The following is a 15,305-nucleotide window of genomic DNA, read 5'->3' as shown; positions in this document are numbered from 1 at the left end:
AACACCCAAAAAGATCACAAAGAGATTTTCAAAACAAAATTGCTTAAACCCCCACTATTTAGACTAAGTGCTAGGCTTCCGATTTTGTTCTAGCACTAATATATTTTACTCAGCAAATTGCGAAGTTATATATTGCTGTACAGGAAATACAAAAAAAATAGCACATGAGTCACGAGGGAACTGCCTGAAGGGGAGTGAAACACCCATGGATGTGGATCGGGTCTGTGGCAACCACGCGTGGTCCAGTTTGCTTCAGCGATGAGCAGCCACGTGCAGGGAAAAGCAGGAGTTTGTCCTGGGGCCCTTCTGTACTAAAAATGCTCAAATCTGGGGTAACTCCCTGCAAAGGGCTGGTAAGGCCATGGTCTGGGCATGGCTTAAAGTCAGTTTTGAAATTAATCCTGTCTTACTGAGTAACTTAGAAAACTTTCGTGGAACTTTTCCAGCGGAATAACGGGTGTTAATTGCAATAAACAACTGCGGTTTGGCTTAGCAGGCTTTTCTTTTAATATAACTGTAACATCACAAAATCTGTGACTGCCACATAGTTCTCAATACAACAGATGAATCTTTAAAAGATTTCTGATGTTTTGGGGCAACATTAAATTACACAGCATCACAGTCTATAGACCAAATGTGGCCAATCCATGTCTCACCAGAAACGTTTTCTACAGTGACGCCTCCATCGTGTTCCTCCCGTCTCACACTGTCCGAGTCCTGCCAGAAAAGAGCCGTGAAAAATAGAAAGACCTTATATGGAATAAATAAAGGGCAACTTTCAGAGCCAGATGAATGTGTGAAATATGGAAGCAATTGTGTATGTAAAGACAAGGCCTTGTAATTCACAGCAACAAACGAATTATTGAGGCATCTCATCATAAATGAGTCTGTGTTCTGCAGATATTCGCTTTGTTGCAAGACATTATATTTAAGATATTTCATTATTTTTATTAAGGAAAAAAAAAAGTGCACTTTAGGTTAAGCAGAACAGTTTCTGTTCATAAAGAGCATCTACTGACAGAGTCACAGGGAGGTAAAATCCACTTTGCTCCATTTCCAGGGGTCATCAAACATATTCTACAATCTTTCTGTAGTTTGATTGACAAAAGAATTTTCTTTAAAACAAAAACATATTGTCAGCCTGGGGGAAAAAGTCCTAGAAAGGGGCCTTTGTAAATGTGATGAATCCGCAGCTGCCGCATACGTGTCAGACAAAAAACATACTTATTCTCAGCAACCATCAGACTTGGTCCTTGTTTACACGTGAAGGTTTCCGCAGAGCTTGTGGTCCAGCCCCGTCTCCAAACCTTCTCTGGGCCAGCCCGAAGAGCAGGATGATCTAGGGTATTAATGTTTTCCCAAATACCGTATTTTGAGTGTCTTGATCCCGTATCAGGATTTTTTGCAGTCTCACCGAAACCCATGATTTATTACATTCCTCACAGCTGTGCTGGTAAAGCGTTTTAGCACAGATCTCGGGAGTGACGGCTGTAACCCGCGGTTTACGAGTGGAAAAAAAAAAAAAAAAAAAGGCAGAAAGTGTGAAATATGGCTATTTTATTTATTTACAGAACGGGCGCCCGAGGGCAGGCTGCGGCCTGAAGGACGGCGTGGCTCCACCTCCCGCACCGCAGCGCGTCCCAGCCCCGCCTGCCGCCCGCTTCTGTCCGCCGGCCCCGGCTCGGAAAAGGGGCGGGGCGGGGAGGGGCCGGGCCGGGCAGGGCGGGGCGGGGCGGGGCGGGGCGGGGCGGCTGGGCCGGGCGGGACCGGCGGGACCGGCGGGAGGGGCCGGAGCGGCCGTAGGACCCGGTGGGCCCGGCCCCCGCCCTATCCGTTATCTCGGCCCCGCGCCTCTCGCTGTGATTGGCGGAGGCCGGGAGGGGCGGGGCTGGAGCGGGACCAATCCACCGCCGCTGGAGGGGGTTGTCTCGGCGGAATGGTTCAGCCCAGCCGCCTCCCCACCTCCCTCGCGAGCCTGAGCCCTTTAGCCAGGCCGCTACCAGCGCCCGCGCGCGCTCAGGCAGGACCCCGCGGGCTGCCCACCGCACTGCCTGACGGCGGTGGCGGGAGATGTGGCGCCGGCGCTGCCGGAGGGCACGTGAGAAGATGTCGCTCTGTCGCCGCAAGCTGACGGGAGACAGACCGCCGGCGGTCACCACGGCCCTGCGTTCCTGGCGGGCGCCAGCGGCGGTTTCCGCTCCGGCGTTTAAGCGGGGCGGCCGCCAGCGCCTGGGCGCGAGGAGCGCTCAGGGCGCGGGTCCTGGCGGCGCGGAAAACGCGCCAAGTTTCCCGTGGTGGCGAGAGCGGCGCCGGGGCGCCCCGCGGTCTCCATAGCAACCGGCGGGCGGCGGCGGCGGCGGCCCGGGCCGCGCCAACATGTAGCGGTGAGGAGAGGCGGCTCCGCCGCGCCGGGCCGGGCTGGGCCCGCCGGGACAGCGGCCTCCCGGGCGGGCGGGAGAGAGGGAGGGAGCGTGAGGGCGGGCGGTGCGGGCCGGCGGGCCGGGCGGGGAGGCCGTTGTCGGGCGGGGGACGCCGGGGCTCTGCTTCCCGCACTCGGAGTAAATGGCGACTCGTGTGTGTGTGCGCGGCAGGTGTGAGCGGCCATCGCAGGTTCCCGGCCGGGCCGGCCGCCTTCCCCGCCCGGAAAGATGCCGGGGGTGTTACCGAGCGAGGGCAGCGGGCCCGCCAGGGGCAGCCCCTCCAAGAAGAACCGGCTCTCCCTGAAGCTCTTCCAGAAAAAGGAGGCGAAGAGAGCGCTGGATTTCACCGAGTCCCAGGAGAATGAACAAAAGAGTTCGGAATTCCGAGGCTCCGAGGTGTACGTGAGAGTTTCGCTGTTTGTCCCGAGCAGGAGGTGGGGCGGTGGGGAACACGCTCCATCCCCCATCGCGCCATCCCCCGTGCAGTTGTACATTGGCACAGAATTACCCGCTCCGACCTCTGTTCAATCAACCCTTAAGCCACGTTAATCAAACTGAACTAACTATTGACTGTAATTAATTTCTAGCAGTAATTTAAGAAAACAAGTTCAGTCCACTATGGATGTTTAGCTGGTATAGACTTCTTAATAACTTGAAGGAGTTACTTTGTTTGAAGTTGATGTGGGGTAGTTATTTAGATGTCAGAGTGTTTATATTAAAATGTAAGTTTTTGCAAAATGAGTTTTAATGAAAAAAAAATGCGTCTTTAACAGTTGTGTTTGCTGTGAGTAAAAGAGTTGATTGCTCTGCTTACTGTCATTTGTTAGGGTGTTTCAAGCCCTGAACAAATCTGTCATCTCATTGTAGCTAGTGAGGAAATTTAAGCGGGAAAAAGAAGAATTGCTTAATCATGGTCAATTATAAACGTGTTGGAGACTTCAGAATTTAGTTTTGTTATGTCAGTGTGGTGATTATCGCTGCGTATAACGTGTCAGATATGTTGGTTCCTTCATTTGTTTGTTATTCTGTTTTTTATCCTTTTGGTTTGCTCCCAGAAATGAACTGATGTGAATCTGGAGCATGGGACAGTAATAGAAAATATGTGGCAGACACATTTTTCTTAGTGCTGCCTTAGGAATGAACAAAGAACACAGAAAAGTTTGGGTGCCCAGAGTAGCCATACAAACGCTCTCAGAAACCCTGTGACATTATTTTGATCTGTATACATTAGTCAGTAGCTCTATATATAGATGGCCAGGAGAGAGATGTGCACCCATGCCAGAAGGAATCATCTTCAAAAAGTGTCTCTTACACCCTGTTTTCTCTGTTTAATAGTGATCAGGTGGTTCCTGCAGCACAGCCTCCTTCGCTCGTTAGCTGTGAGAAGAAAGACAACATGCTGCCTTTTGTGGGCTTGAACAATCTGGGTAACACGTGTTACCTGAACAGCGTCCTTCAGGTAACATCGTGCTCAGGGGGCCTTGGAAAGATGATTTTTCTTTTGGTTAAGCACAAGTGGATGGGATTTGTACTTTGGTGTTACAGAGATATCTGGATGTAGTACGAAGGGAATCTAATTACAGTGGGGATAAAAAGATGATGCTGCGGGAAAAATGTGCACTGTAGGTGGCCTTGATTGGGTAATTTTTTATTTTACGTACTTTGGGCACCTCCCTACTGTGAATAATCCTGCGTCTTCGCATGCCGTGCAGCAGCCCTGGGAGGTGCAAAGTCAGTTTGGATCATCAGTGTGGGTATGTACGTTGAGTAGCTTCTTACTTTACCAATTATTTTAATTTTAAACTTGCTTTCAGGTATTATATTTTTGTCCTGGTTTTAAAACTGGAGTAAAACATTTATATAATATAATTTCAAAGAAGAAAGAATCTTTGAAGGACGAAAGCGAGCAAAAAGCAGAAAAGGTAAAATATTTCCCGACACATTCCTTTACTTGTAGTTGTGTGAGTGAGGCTGCATGCCAGGAGTGTCATGAAAATTTAACCGATTTCTTCTGCTTGTAAGGAGTTTTGCAGTATTGTTTCCTAAAGTGCCATTTCAGGTAAAGACACGTTTGAGTTGTTCTGAACTTGTGTTCAGAGTGTCTGTAAACTGGTAAGCACAAGTCTTTAACCTGAACAGAAGAAATTAGAGAAGATATATCACCATGCTTCTGACATTAAGATAATTATGATACAGTACTTTGAGTTGATGGAAATTGGAGTGTGGGCAAAGATTATTTGGGATTTTAAAATAATGGCTAGCCTGGCTTTTGTATTTGTTTTCTACTGGCGAAAGAGCAATACATTGCCCAAAACTCACCTGCTTCCCGTAGCAGACAAAAGTCTGTCAAATGTCTGTTAGAAAACTAAGTGAGGGCAGGAGAGGAAAAAGTTTCTGTTACAGACAAAACTGCAAGTATTTTTATTCTTTTTATATTGTTATTGCAGGGAAATTGTAAAGAAGATCCACTGGCAAGTTACGAACTAATCTGCAGTTTGCACTCGTTGATTCTTTCAGTCGAGCAGCTTCAAGCCAGCTTTCTCTTAAATCCAGAAAAATACACAGATGAACTTGCAACTCAGCCACGAAGGCTACTGAATACCCTTAGGTACAAATTAGCTTAATAACATTGTCAGAATTTTCACCTGGAGTTTTGAGGCCATTGTACAGCACAATGTTAGAGGCTTGCTGGGGGTAGATGGTCTGAAAATTGGGGCATCATTGTAGAAAGTTTAGTGTGTTTATTGTTAGCTTCATGATATCATAAATTTGCCTTGCTCTTTCACTAGAGAGCTCAACCCTATGTACGAAGGCTACTTACAGCACGACGCCCAGGAAGTTCTGCAGTGTATCCTGGGCAACATTCAAGAAACATGTCAGCTCCTGAAGAAGGAAGAACTGAACAAACTGCCCGTGGAAGAGCCTGCAGCTAAACTAGAGGAAAAAGCTGATCAAAATACCGAGAGCAATGGAACTGGCAATGCTGCTGAGGATGAGGATAACGCACCGAGTAGCCATGGTGGAGAGACGGCTGAAGACAAGCTGCTCAAAGGCAACGGGAAAAGAAAAAGCGATGCTGAGGGTGGCAACGCAAAGAAAAAATCCAAAGTGTCAAAAGAGCAAATCGCAGCGGAAGAAAATCAAAGGCAAACCAGGTCGAAGAGGAAAGCGACGGGAGAAAAGGTGGAAAATCAGACTGATGCCATTGCCAAGTGTTCCAGTGAAAGTGAGGGTGCGAAGCCGACGCAGAAGAAGTCACGGCTCAGGCTAAACTGGTTAAAATCCTCATGCAAACAGCCTAGTATTCTGTCTAAATTTTATAGTCTAGGAAAGCTAACTACAAACTTGGGATCCAGAGACCCAAGGAAAGAATATGATGACTGTGAGCTCGAAGAGTCATCTGTGAAGTGTGAAAATGGTCACAACACTAAAGAAGAATATTGTGAACCAGCATCTCCTCTGGAAAGCCATAATGAAAAAGGAGCTGAAAAGGAACCGAAAAAGGAAGGTTGGTGAACAAGTGTATGGGCTTAAAATTAGTCTGATTAAGAAATTCCTGTGCATAGGAAGTCAGCCTTCAAGCCTGCACAGCCACTAGAGCTCGCAAATACAAAATTACCATTTCAAGAATTGAAAAAGATTTTTATGAAAGAGAATTTTATTTTTATACATTGGTAGGTTTTTTTTTAATAACTTGACCTGTTTAGCTCAGAACTTTTGAGGGATTTCTGTGTAATCGTTGTACAATATAAAAAAAGTCAGAATATTACCAGGTTTATTTTATCAATGATTTTTGTAATTTATAGAAATAGCAAGTGGGTTTAAGATATAAAAGAAAATTAGTGTCCAGAGCAACCAGAATCAAACCCCATTGGCTATGGCTTTGTGTTGCAAATCTTCACAAATAATTTCTTCTCCTTCCCTCCCTTTTCATGAGTTCTTCGTAGTTCCAGCCTTCCCAGCAACTAGGAACGACACTGGATGTATTACATATGTTAATTACATAAGCTAATTGGCTGACAGGTGTGGATTTTGGTCTTGTCAATGAGACAAGAAACCTCTGAGGGAAGGGCTTTGGTATGAATTCAGCAGTAATGTAGAACAAACTTTCTGATCCAACCACCACTTTTAATAAAATCTGAAGGAACGTGGAATCTTTTGAGTTCCCTGTTTCTTCAGCAGATTTGACTAAAATTGGCCAGCAAACTCAAAGTATTGGAGGCGAGGACTGAGCATAGAGACCTGGCAAAAATACAAGTGTGATGTCCCCTGGGAAGACTGACAGTCTGTACTGAGAATCACGAACACAATTTTTCCAGAATGTGACACTGTCACACTTCAAGTATAAAATAAGAACCTAATATTGAAACAGAAATTTAAATTTGAGGGCCAAGAGAAAGTGGCTCCGTATTCTCTGAAAATCACATGTGATAAGCAGCTTTTTTTCCTTTTTTTTTTTTAATTCTCTCCCTCCTTCTTCCTTTCCCTCTCTCCCTCCTTCTTCCTTTCCCTCTCTCCCTCCTTCTTCCTTTCCCTCTCTCCCTCCTTCTTCCTTTCCCTCTCTCCCTCCTTCTTCCTTTCCCTCTCTCCCTCCTTCTTCCTTTCCCTCTCTCCCTCCTTCTTCCTTTCCCTCTCTCCCTCCTTCTTCCTTTCCCTCTCTCCCTCCTTCTTCCTTTCCCTCTCTCCCTCCTTCTTCCTTTCCCTCTCTCCCTCCTTCTTCCTTTCCCTCTCTCCCTCCTTCTTCCTTTCCCTCTCTCCCTCCTTCTTCCTTTCCCTCTCTCCCTCCTTCTTCCTTTCCCTCTCTCCCTCCTTCTTCCTTTCCCTCTCTCCCTCCTTCTTCCTTTCCCTCTCTCCCTCCTTCTTCCTTTCCCTCTCTCCCTCCTTCTTCCTTTCCCTCTCTCCCTCCTTATCTGGAACCCCTAAAAGGCCATGTGTGTAACACTGATTTTGGAAGGACAACAGCCAGGTTCTGAAGTGTCATTTGAATAAAACACATCTTGCTAAGTGATGCGGCTCCTCCTTTCTCTAGGTACAGAACTGGCCGTTTTTGAGCTGGTGGAGAAGCTGTTCCAGGGCCAGTTGGTGCTGCGGACGAGATGTTTGGAGTGCGAGTGCTTCACGGAAAGGAGAGAAGATTTTCAGGACATCAGTGTTCCAGTGCAAGAAGATGAACTTTCTAAAACTGAAGAGAGTTCTGAAAGTAAGTAACTCTTGCTCCTGTGCATGCTTGTGTTAAATTAGAGGCTGTTCTGCTATCTCTCATCCTGGTTAACTTTACACTTGGGAAACACAGCACTGGTAACATGGACAGATCCAGACAGTATTGAAATTGTTTCAGGTCTTAACATGTAACACAGGCTGCTTACAATCCTTAAGTCACGTACATATTTTCCTGCTTATAAATAGGTAATTTATTTGATTTGGGTCTTCCCTTTCTTCTTGGATAAGAAATTCTGCTTTTTCTTCATTTTTTAAGAAACATCTGCACTTTTTATAAAATAATTGACAAACCAGATTTTTGTTAATTTACTGTAAAAATATGTTTATGGTATTTTAGACTGTTGTTACCTTAATAGTGTTTGGTTTTAATTTTTAAATGTCAGTCCCCTAGTATCTTTCTCAACTTTAGTGATCTGTACTTAGTTTTTAGCTATTTTTCCAAAGTAAACATGGCAACAATACATGTTGAAATTCAGAATTAAAAACAAATAATGATTTTAGTTCCTGTGGGGTTAATTTGGAGCAGCTTTTACTATTTTTACCCTCCCCGTTTTGCTGAGGGACGACAGATTAGAGCGTGTGTGTGACAGTGCAGCTGATCCCGTCAGCAGCAGCGCGACGCTTCAGGAGAGGCAAAACGTAAAAAAAACAAAGGGAACTTTGGTTATTTTTGAGGTTTTTTGCCTTAATGAGTGAAATTCTGGTCTTGGATATATGCACCCAGGTTCCAGACACTGCAAGAGAATTAGCGTGTGCGATGGGAAGACGAGCTTTGGGAAAACCATAGATTTGAAGTAATGATGTCTCTTCAGTGGTATCTTCATCACTTCTTGAAATCATTCAAAGATTTGAATATATTTTCATACATATCAAGTGTTCTTGACAGCGTTGAAAATAGTATTTGAACATGTCTTAACCTGACATGTTTTGTTTTGTTGTTTTTCTGGTGGGATGCCTTGGAAATGTAAATAATAGCATATTTGTGAATGTAATGATTCTCTTTTATAGTTTCTCCAGAGCCAAAAACGGAAATGAAGACTCTTAAATGGGCAATTTCACAGTTTGCGTCAGTGGAAAGGATTGTGGGAGAGGATAAATATTTCTGCGAAAACTGCCACCATTACACAGAAGCAGAGCGCAGCCTTTTATTCGATAAAATGCCTGAAGTGATTACAATTCATTTGAAGTGCTTTGCTGCTAGTGGCTTAGAGTGAGTATGCAGATTGACGATGTTACGAAACCGTGTGCTCCTGGAAGGGAAATCTTACCAGAAGAGATGAAAATGTTTTGTAACTTTTCTAAAAGCAAAAGGAGATTTCTAGACTGAAATTAACTTAAATCAGTGGGATGTGGCCCATAATTTCTTAAAGGCTTTCTGTTCTCACAAGTAGTGGCAGAAATCACCTCTAGGAAAATACACCTTCAGGAGAATTCTTAACAATAATTGTCTTCTCTATATTCTTACAACAGCCTGATATAGTGATGTTTCTTAAAACTTTACCTTTGCTATCACTTGCATGAGTTGAGAGGCAGGTTTAAGTTCTTTAGCCGAACAAGTAATGAGAACAAATCTGAGTTTTGTGGTTGTAGCTCATAGTACTTTGGAGTACTAACATTTGGAAAAAACAAAACAACAACAAAAAAACCACCAGGAGATAAACATTTTTAAGAGCTAACACACATTACAGAAAAATTGATCGATTCCTTTACCAATACAGTAACAGCAATGTCATCGTTCAACTGCTGAGCAATCAGTTTGGTGTTATACTGTAGAAACCCTTGGGTTTTTGGTGTGGTTTTTTTTGGAAGAGATTATTCTTGAGACTCTTTTTTTTTTTTTTTCTCTCCCTTCCCAAAGGAAATCCCCAAATTCTGAAGTATGAAAAAAGATAAAGAAAACCCTGTGCAAGCAGTACTGTCCCCAAATGGAACAAGCACTTGACAGTTTTGCAGTAAATTCTTTCTCCACTGAGATTCAAATAGTGAAAAATGACAGAAAGCCTCATAAGGAGAAACTTCTTAAAACTGTAAAATACTCCTCCAGATCCTTTAGAAAATGGTCATGCCATTAATTGTGTTTTGAGTGTGACTATAGAATTTTAGTGACATTTGCAGACTTGGCCTGTATTTTCACCTCTGGTATTCATTAAAAGATAACTTTTGCTGTCTGCGTTAACTTCACTGGACGCAGCAAAAGAAGATACAAATTTGTGCTGTTTTCAACAGCATCTCTGCCGCAGCTTGTGGTTTATAAGCCGGTGGCTGGGGGTAATTCTGAGGTGTAACACTGAGCTGCTTTGCAATGTGCATGAAGTTATTCAGGCACAAATTAATTTGGCCTTAATTAATTTATTAATCCACCCAGTTCCCTGCGCTTTGCATTTCCCTGTGTGTTGGCTTTGGCCTTCAGAGCCACCTTTCCAGCAGGAAAGTCTAATTCATGAAGTCTTCTGTGTAATTAGTTTATCATATTTGTGTCACCAATGTATTTTGGAGCTTTTTTTGGAGCCTTTGGCACTACACAGAAACCAAACATAAGTTGACAGATTATTTGTCTCTATAAACAAATGCTGGTAACCGTGGTCAGTGTAAATCAGATTTGTAAAGTAACTATTAAGATTATATTAAGATACTTCTACAGGTAGTTTGCTCAGATTGTTAAACTAGAATTCTTGCTCTGCCTGTTGTTAGTATTTGTTTTTAGGAGTATCTTGGTTTCTGACAAAGTAGAAAGGGAACTGCCTGTGTCTGTAACGTCTGCTGACATCTCATCATACAAGTCTAGGGTCGTTACATAGAAATTTCCTTTTCATTCCTCTACACAATATTTGACTGTCGCAATAAGGCAGAGAATAAGCGGTGCGCTTTTTAAAAAACCGCAGTGCTGTTGTTGAGTAGCCCTTGGTGTGAGTTGGTGTCCTGGTGGGATGACAGTCTGTTCAAAAAAATACAACCCGAGATGTCCACCTGCAGGAAACCTGGATATTCTCTTCAGTTTGCTCCTACCTTTGCTGTTTTCTTTGCTCCTGTGAGGGAGAATTTGCAGGTTACCCAGCCAGCTCCTGAATCACTTACCTCTTCTTCCATCCCGGCGATCTTCAGGTCCTTGCTCCAAAATACTCAGACCTAGATGGGGTCAGACTAAAGCCCATCTCTTGTGTTCCTCCTGTGTCCTCTAATCGTGTCACACATTTTCTGCCAAGTGCTCGCAGCCCACGATTAAGGAATTAAGAGTGGAAAAACCAGACGCAGAGCTGGAGTCAGTGATGAAGCTGAAACAGCTTTGAAGATTGTTTCCCAGTTTTTGGCTTGGGTGTTTTATCTTGGACAGAACCATGTCATTCCTAAACAGCTTGATTTGGGGTAGGAAAGCACAGCTGGAAATGCAGCGGGAAGAGCTGAGGTGAAAACCAAAGCACCAGCTCGCTCCATAGTGCCCAGAGTCACGGGGATTTCTGAACAATGAGCTTTGATGGAGCTTCTCCCAACTGATTTGTGCAAACTTGTAATATTTATTGTAAAAAAAAAAAATACTGTTCTTTGTAGATGAGACTGCAAGGATTTGCCCTAGAAGTAATAACAGACTGTTTTGCTTGCCTTGAACTACGATTTTTAAACTGTCTTCATGCTTCTTGTAGCTCCAATAACAATTTTGAAAGCTTCTCCCCTTCTCAGTTACGCTCTGCTGAGTTATCTGGCAACTAAGTTAGAAATGAATGAAGAGAAATGAAGCAGAAGGGGGATGGTAATGTAAATATTTGTAGTTTGTAGGGATTTGCTTCATCTTTTCTAGATGCTGGCTTGCAAAATGGTTTGTGGTTGTTTTGTTTTGTTCTTGTTTTTTTAAAATAAGCAGCCAGTGTGAAAATGACTTGCCTGGAGATGAGTAATTCTCTTTAGCAAGTGTCTGTGTGGGGAAAAAACATCCTATTCCATGTGTGCTCAGACTAGACAGCTATTAAGAAGAAATGTGTAACTGGTAACATCTAATCAAGCTTTTCTACTATGTAAATTTAACAGTTGTTGAAAGAAAAGCCAACAGAGCTTTGTCTTGTGAAATGGTATTGGGTAAGAGTGATTTTTAATATATGTATATATATAAAATATATATATATAATTTTTTTTAAGACACTTCAGGCTTTGTAACAGTCCCATTTGCTGATTAGTGACGGCAGTGCTTATGCCACTGCAAATCTTTATTTGGAGTGTTTCACATTTTTTTGTTAAAAGCATTGCAGTAAAATAGCTTCAGTCTTTCAAAGTCTGTAATAACTTGAGGTACTAATTCAGTGCAGTGGGTGCAGTTCCGGCCTCAAAGGCTGTAGCTGCAGCAGCAGGTTTGTTGTGTGTGACCATGAGGCACTGTACTGGGCATGCAATTTTTCTGTCTTCAGATTCTTATCATTCAGAAGAACAAAAAGCTAATAGGAAAAGATTTCCTCTCTTATTTCCTCCTCTCCAAATCTTTCTGGTGCTGGATCTCATTCAGAAGAAAGGTAGAGCCTGTTTATTTTAATGTTGCGTATTAATATGATTGTCATAGTGTGCTTGAGTGGAACTGGATTTCTGTCCTGGAGTATCAGCAGTTTCTCTGCTCCTTGACTCTCTTCTGAATATCTCTATTTCTGGCTACTAATAATAGGGATTTTCAGAAGATTTCAGCTTTATTTCTGATTATATCTGCTCTTTTGTGTTTCTGTTGGTGTATTCAAACGTTTATGGTAAGCCTAGGTCTAAAACTAGAGGTCATTTGTTAAGGAGACTTGAGTGCCTGAGGACATGTGTGTGTGTAAATGTATTTATAAGGGTTTATGGCTGTGAATGTGAGTGAAACATTTAGAAGCGCAGCAGAATCAAAACTAAACCCAGTAAAACAAAAGTAATATTCTGTTACTGTACTTATGCTTATATTCTTATGCCTTATCCACAGTTTTCTTGGATTAAAGATAGTTATTTCTTACGATAAAATGCAAGTTGAATAATAGTAGTTAGATCTTTGGAACCCAAGTTTTACTGGGTTTGTTTATATTCCCCTGTATCTTTCCCTACAACACCCCAACAGCTGAGCAAGACTGAATCTATTAGGACATCATAACATATCATTAAATACAGGGCTTAATTAAACTGGGCTGATGCAGTATGTAAATTGTGTAAGATAACAATCATCTAAGGAGGCTAATACACAAAGTCCTGACACTTCTTTTCTAACTCTTTAAAAGAGCCTTCTTGTAATCAAAGCACTTAAACTTTTCTAGTTGTGTACTATGAACAAATGGCTAAGTATTTATGAAATACTTGATGCTTTTCCACAGTAAATCAGCTAGATAATTGTTTAACTGTCCCATGTCATTTAGTTTCTTTAATGAAGAATCCTGAGTAGTAAGAAAGTGTTAGTAGCTTACTCAGACAACCATTGCATTACTGGGGCAGTATCCTACAGTGCACTGGGATGATCTCAGAAATATTACTTATTACAGCAAGAACTTGGTTTCTCTGACTGACATTAAAGCTACTCGAAAGTAGAATAGATTTGTATCCCTTATTTAGTAAATGACTCTTTCAAGGATTTGGGAAAAACAAACTCTGCTTACTTCAGCCTTGGATGTTAAAGGTTTTTTTGTTTGGTTTTGTTTTTAATCTGGAAAGCAGGATGGTGTCAGGGAAAAAGTGCCAAGTATTTGTGCACAGAAGCACAAGTGGTAACTCAACAAACAGAATAACTCCTTGGATCATCACTCTTTAAAACTTAACTTCAGCTGGTACTTCAGAAAAAAAGGAATTCGTGAAGTAGTTAAAACATGTAGTCATTAGGCTGTAAGAGTTAATGTTATAAATACTCAAAATGTCTTTACTGACCAGCTGCTCATGAAAAGCCAGTTGAAAAGTGAGCAACTGCTCACATTCTAATAGAAGGAAAAGAACATGGACGCAATATGTAGGCTGCTTAAAGCAATTATTTATCATGCGCTGCTTTGGCGAGAGGTCTGACTTTTATTTTTCTTCCAAAGGTTTGATTGCTATGGTGGACTGTCCAAGATAAACACTCCCTTGTTGACGCCTCTCAAACTGTCGCTAGACGAATGGAGCACGAAGCCGACCAACGACACCTACGGCTTGTTTGCGGTGGTGATGCACAGCGGCATCACCATCAGCAGCGGACACTACACGGCCTCGGTTAAAATTACAGATCTCAACAGCCTGGAGCTAGATAAGGGAAATTTCATCACTGACCAAATGTACGAAATGGTTAAACCGGAGCCACTGAACGAGGAGGAGGCCAGAACTGTTGCTGAAGAGTACGACGATGGCGAAGTCTCTTTTAGAGTCAACGGCAATGCGCAGCCGGGTAAAGTTCTGAACAAAAAGAACATGGAAGCCGTCGGACTTCTCGGGGGGCAGAAGAGCAAGTCTGACTGTGACCTGTACAACAAACCAGCCAACCCCGAGAAGTTCCTGAACATCGTTCCCGAGAACAGAAATGCCGAGTCCAGCAGCAGCGCCACGAGCACGGAGGCCGGCACGGACCCCAGCCAGGAACCCGCGGGCACTGCCACCAGCGGACTGGAAACCAAAGCTCTGTGCGTGCTGCAGAGCCTCAAAGAGTACGAGGGCAAGTGGTTGCTCTTTGATGATTCTGAAGTGAAGGTCACAGAAGAAAAGGACTTTCTCAATTCTCTTTCTCCGACATCGTCGTCTACATCGACTCCTTACCTACTGTTTTATAAGAAAATTGTAGAGTGATACTGTATTTTGACTGTAAATATTAGGGGTTTGCATACACTTGTTGGTCTGATTTGCATCAAAACTACCTGGAAGAAACAGCTGTTTTTTTGAAGCTACTGGATCGTAATGTTTCTGGTCTTCTTTTGTTCAGTGTAAGTGGCTCAACTTGAATTAACAAACCAAGACATAGAATTTAACTGGCACAGTAACTTTGATGCTGGAGAATAGTGATATGACCTTTTAGAAATACCAATTTGTATGATTCCTAAATGATGCCTACAGTACATGGTAGTGGTTTTAACACAGCTCTCAGACATGCTTATTGTATTATTAGCTTTTTTTTTTTAATAAAAGTTATTTGTATTCATATTCTGGAGTAAATGTATATTAACTAGCAAATTTCATCAGAAGTTGTGTATTTTTGTAACTTGGGAAGTAATACTTCATATTTAGTCTTTGGATAATCAAAGTGGTTTATTCTCCTTATCCAGTTCTATACTGCTCGGTGCAACTCGAAGCACAAGGGTCTTGTAACCTTGTGTAGTGTACTGGAAGGAACTTAATAGAAATGTTCGAATGGTCAAATTTACATCTTGTTGCATAGGTGTTAAATGGGCAAAGTGTAAATAGGTGTGATTAATACTTCAAAACAGGAGGAGCGTGTAGTGTAATTAAGACAATTTTGTACTTTTAAGAGTAAAGACCTCTAACATGCATATCTGTTTGGGTGGATTTGGAACTTAGTGGTGACCTTAACAGTTAATTTGTTCTTGGAGCTCACTGAAATGTGGGAAAACAAAAGCATTTGGCTTTGATGCTTTGTTAAGAATGTATATATGAAATAAAAATTTATGATATGCATCTGAGATGACTAGATCAGAATTTTGTGTTTGGAGAGGGAAAAGGGGGAAGTGAAGGTGGTTTGATGCTGGGAAACTTACC

The 15,305-nt window shown here is 42.6% G+C and overlaps 1 protein-coding gene across 1 annotated transcript; it reads left to right on the top strand.

Moving 5' to 3' along the window:
- Window positions 1-2,216: 2,216 nt before the first annotated feature.
- Window positions 2,217-15,229, top strand: USP1 (ubiquitin specific peptidase 1). The gene is made up of 9 exons (XM_082053192.1): window positions 2,217-2,384; window positions 2,592-2,818; window positions 3,756-3,879; window positions 4,235-4,342; window positions 4,868-5,028; window positions 5,210-5,928; window positions 7,450-7,620; window positions 8,649-8,850; window positions 13,649-15,229. The coding sequence occupies exons 2-9, from the start codon at window positions 2,649-2,651 to the stop codon at window positions 14,379-14,381; spliced, it is 2,388 nt and encodes a 795-aa protein (XP_081909318.1). The 5' UTR covers window positions 2,217-2,384; window positions 2,592-2,648; the 3' UTR covers window positions 14,382-15,229.
- The last annotated feature ends 76 nt before the right edge of the window (window positions 15,230-15,305 follow it).

This window comes from Streptopelia decaocto (genome assembly GCF_964273445.1).
Source record: "Streptopelia decaocto genome assembly, chromosome: 5".
Taxonomy (NCBI): Eukaryota; Metazoa; Chordata; class Aves; order Columbiformes; family Columbidae; genus Streptopelia; species Streptopelia decaocto.
This window is presented reverse-complemented; position numbering and strand designations above follow the sequence as displayed.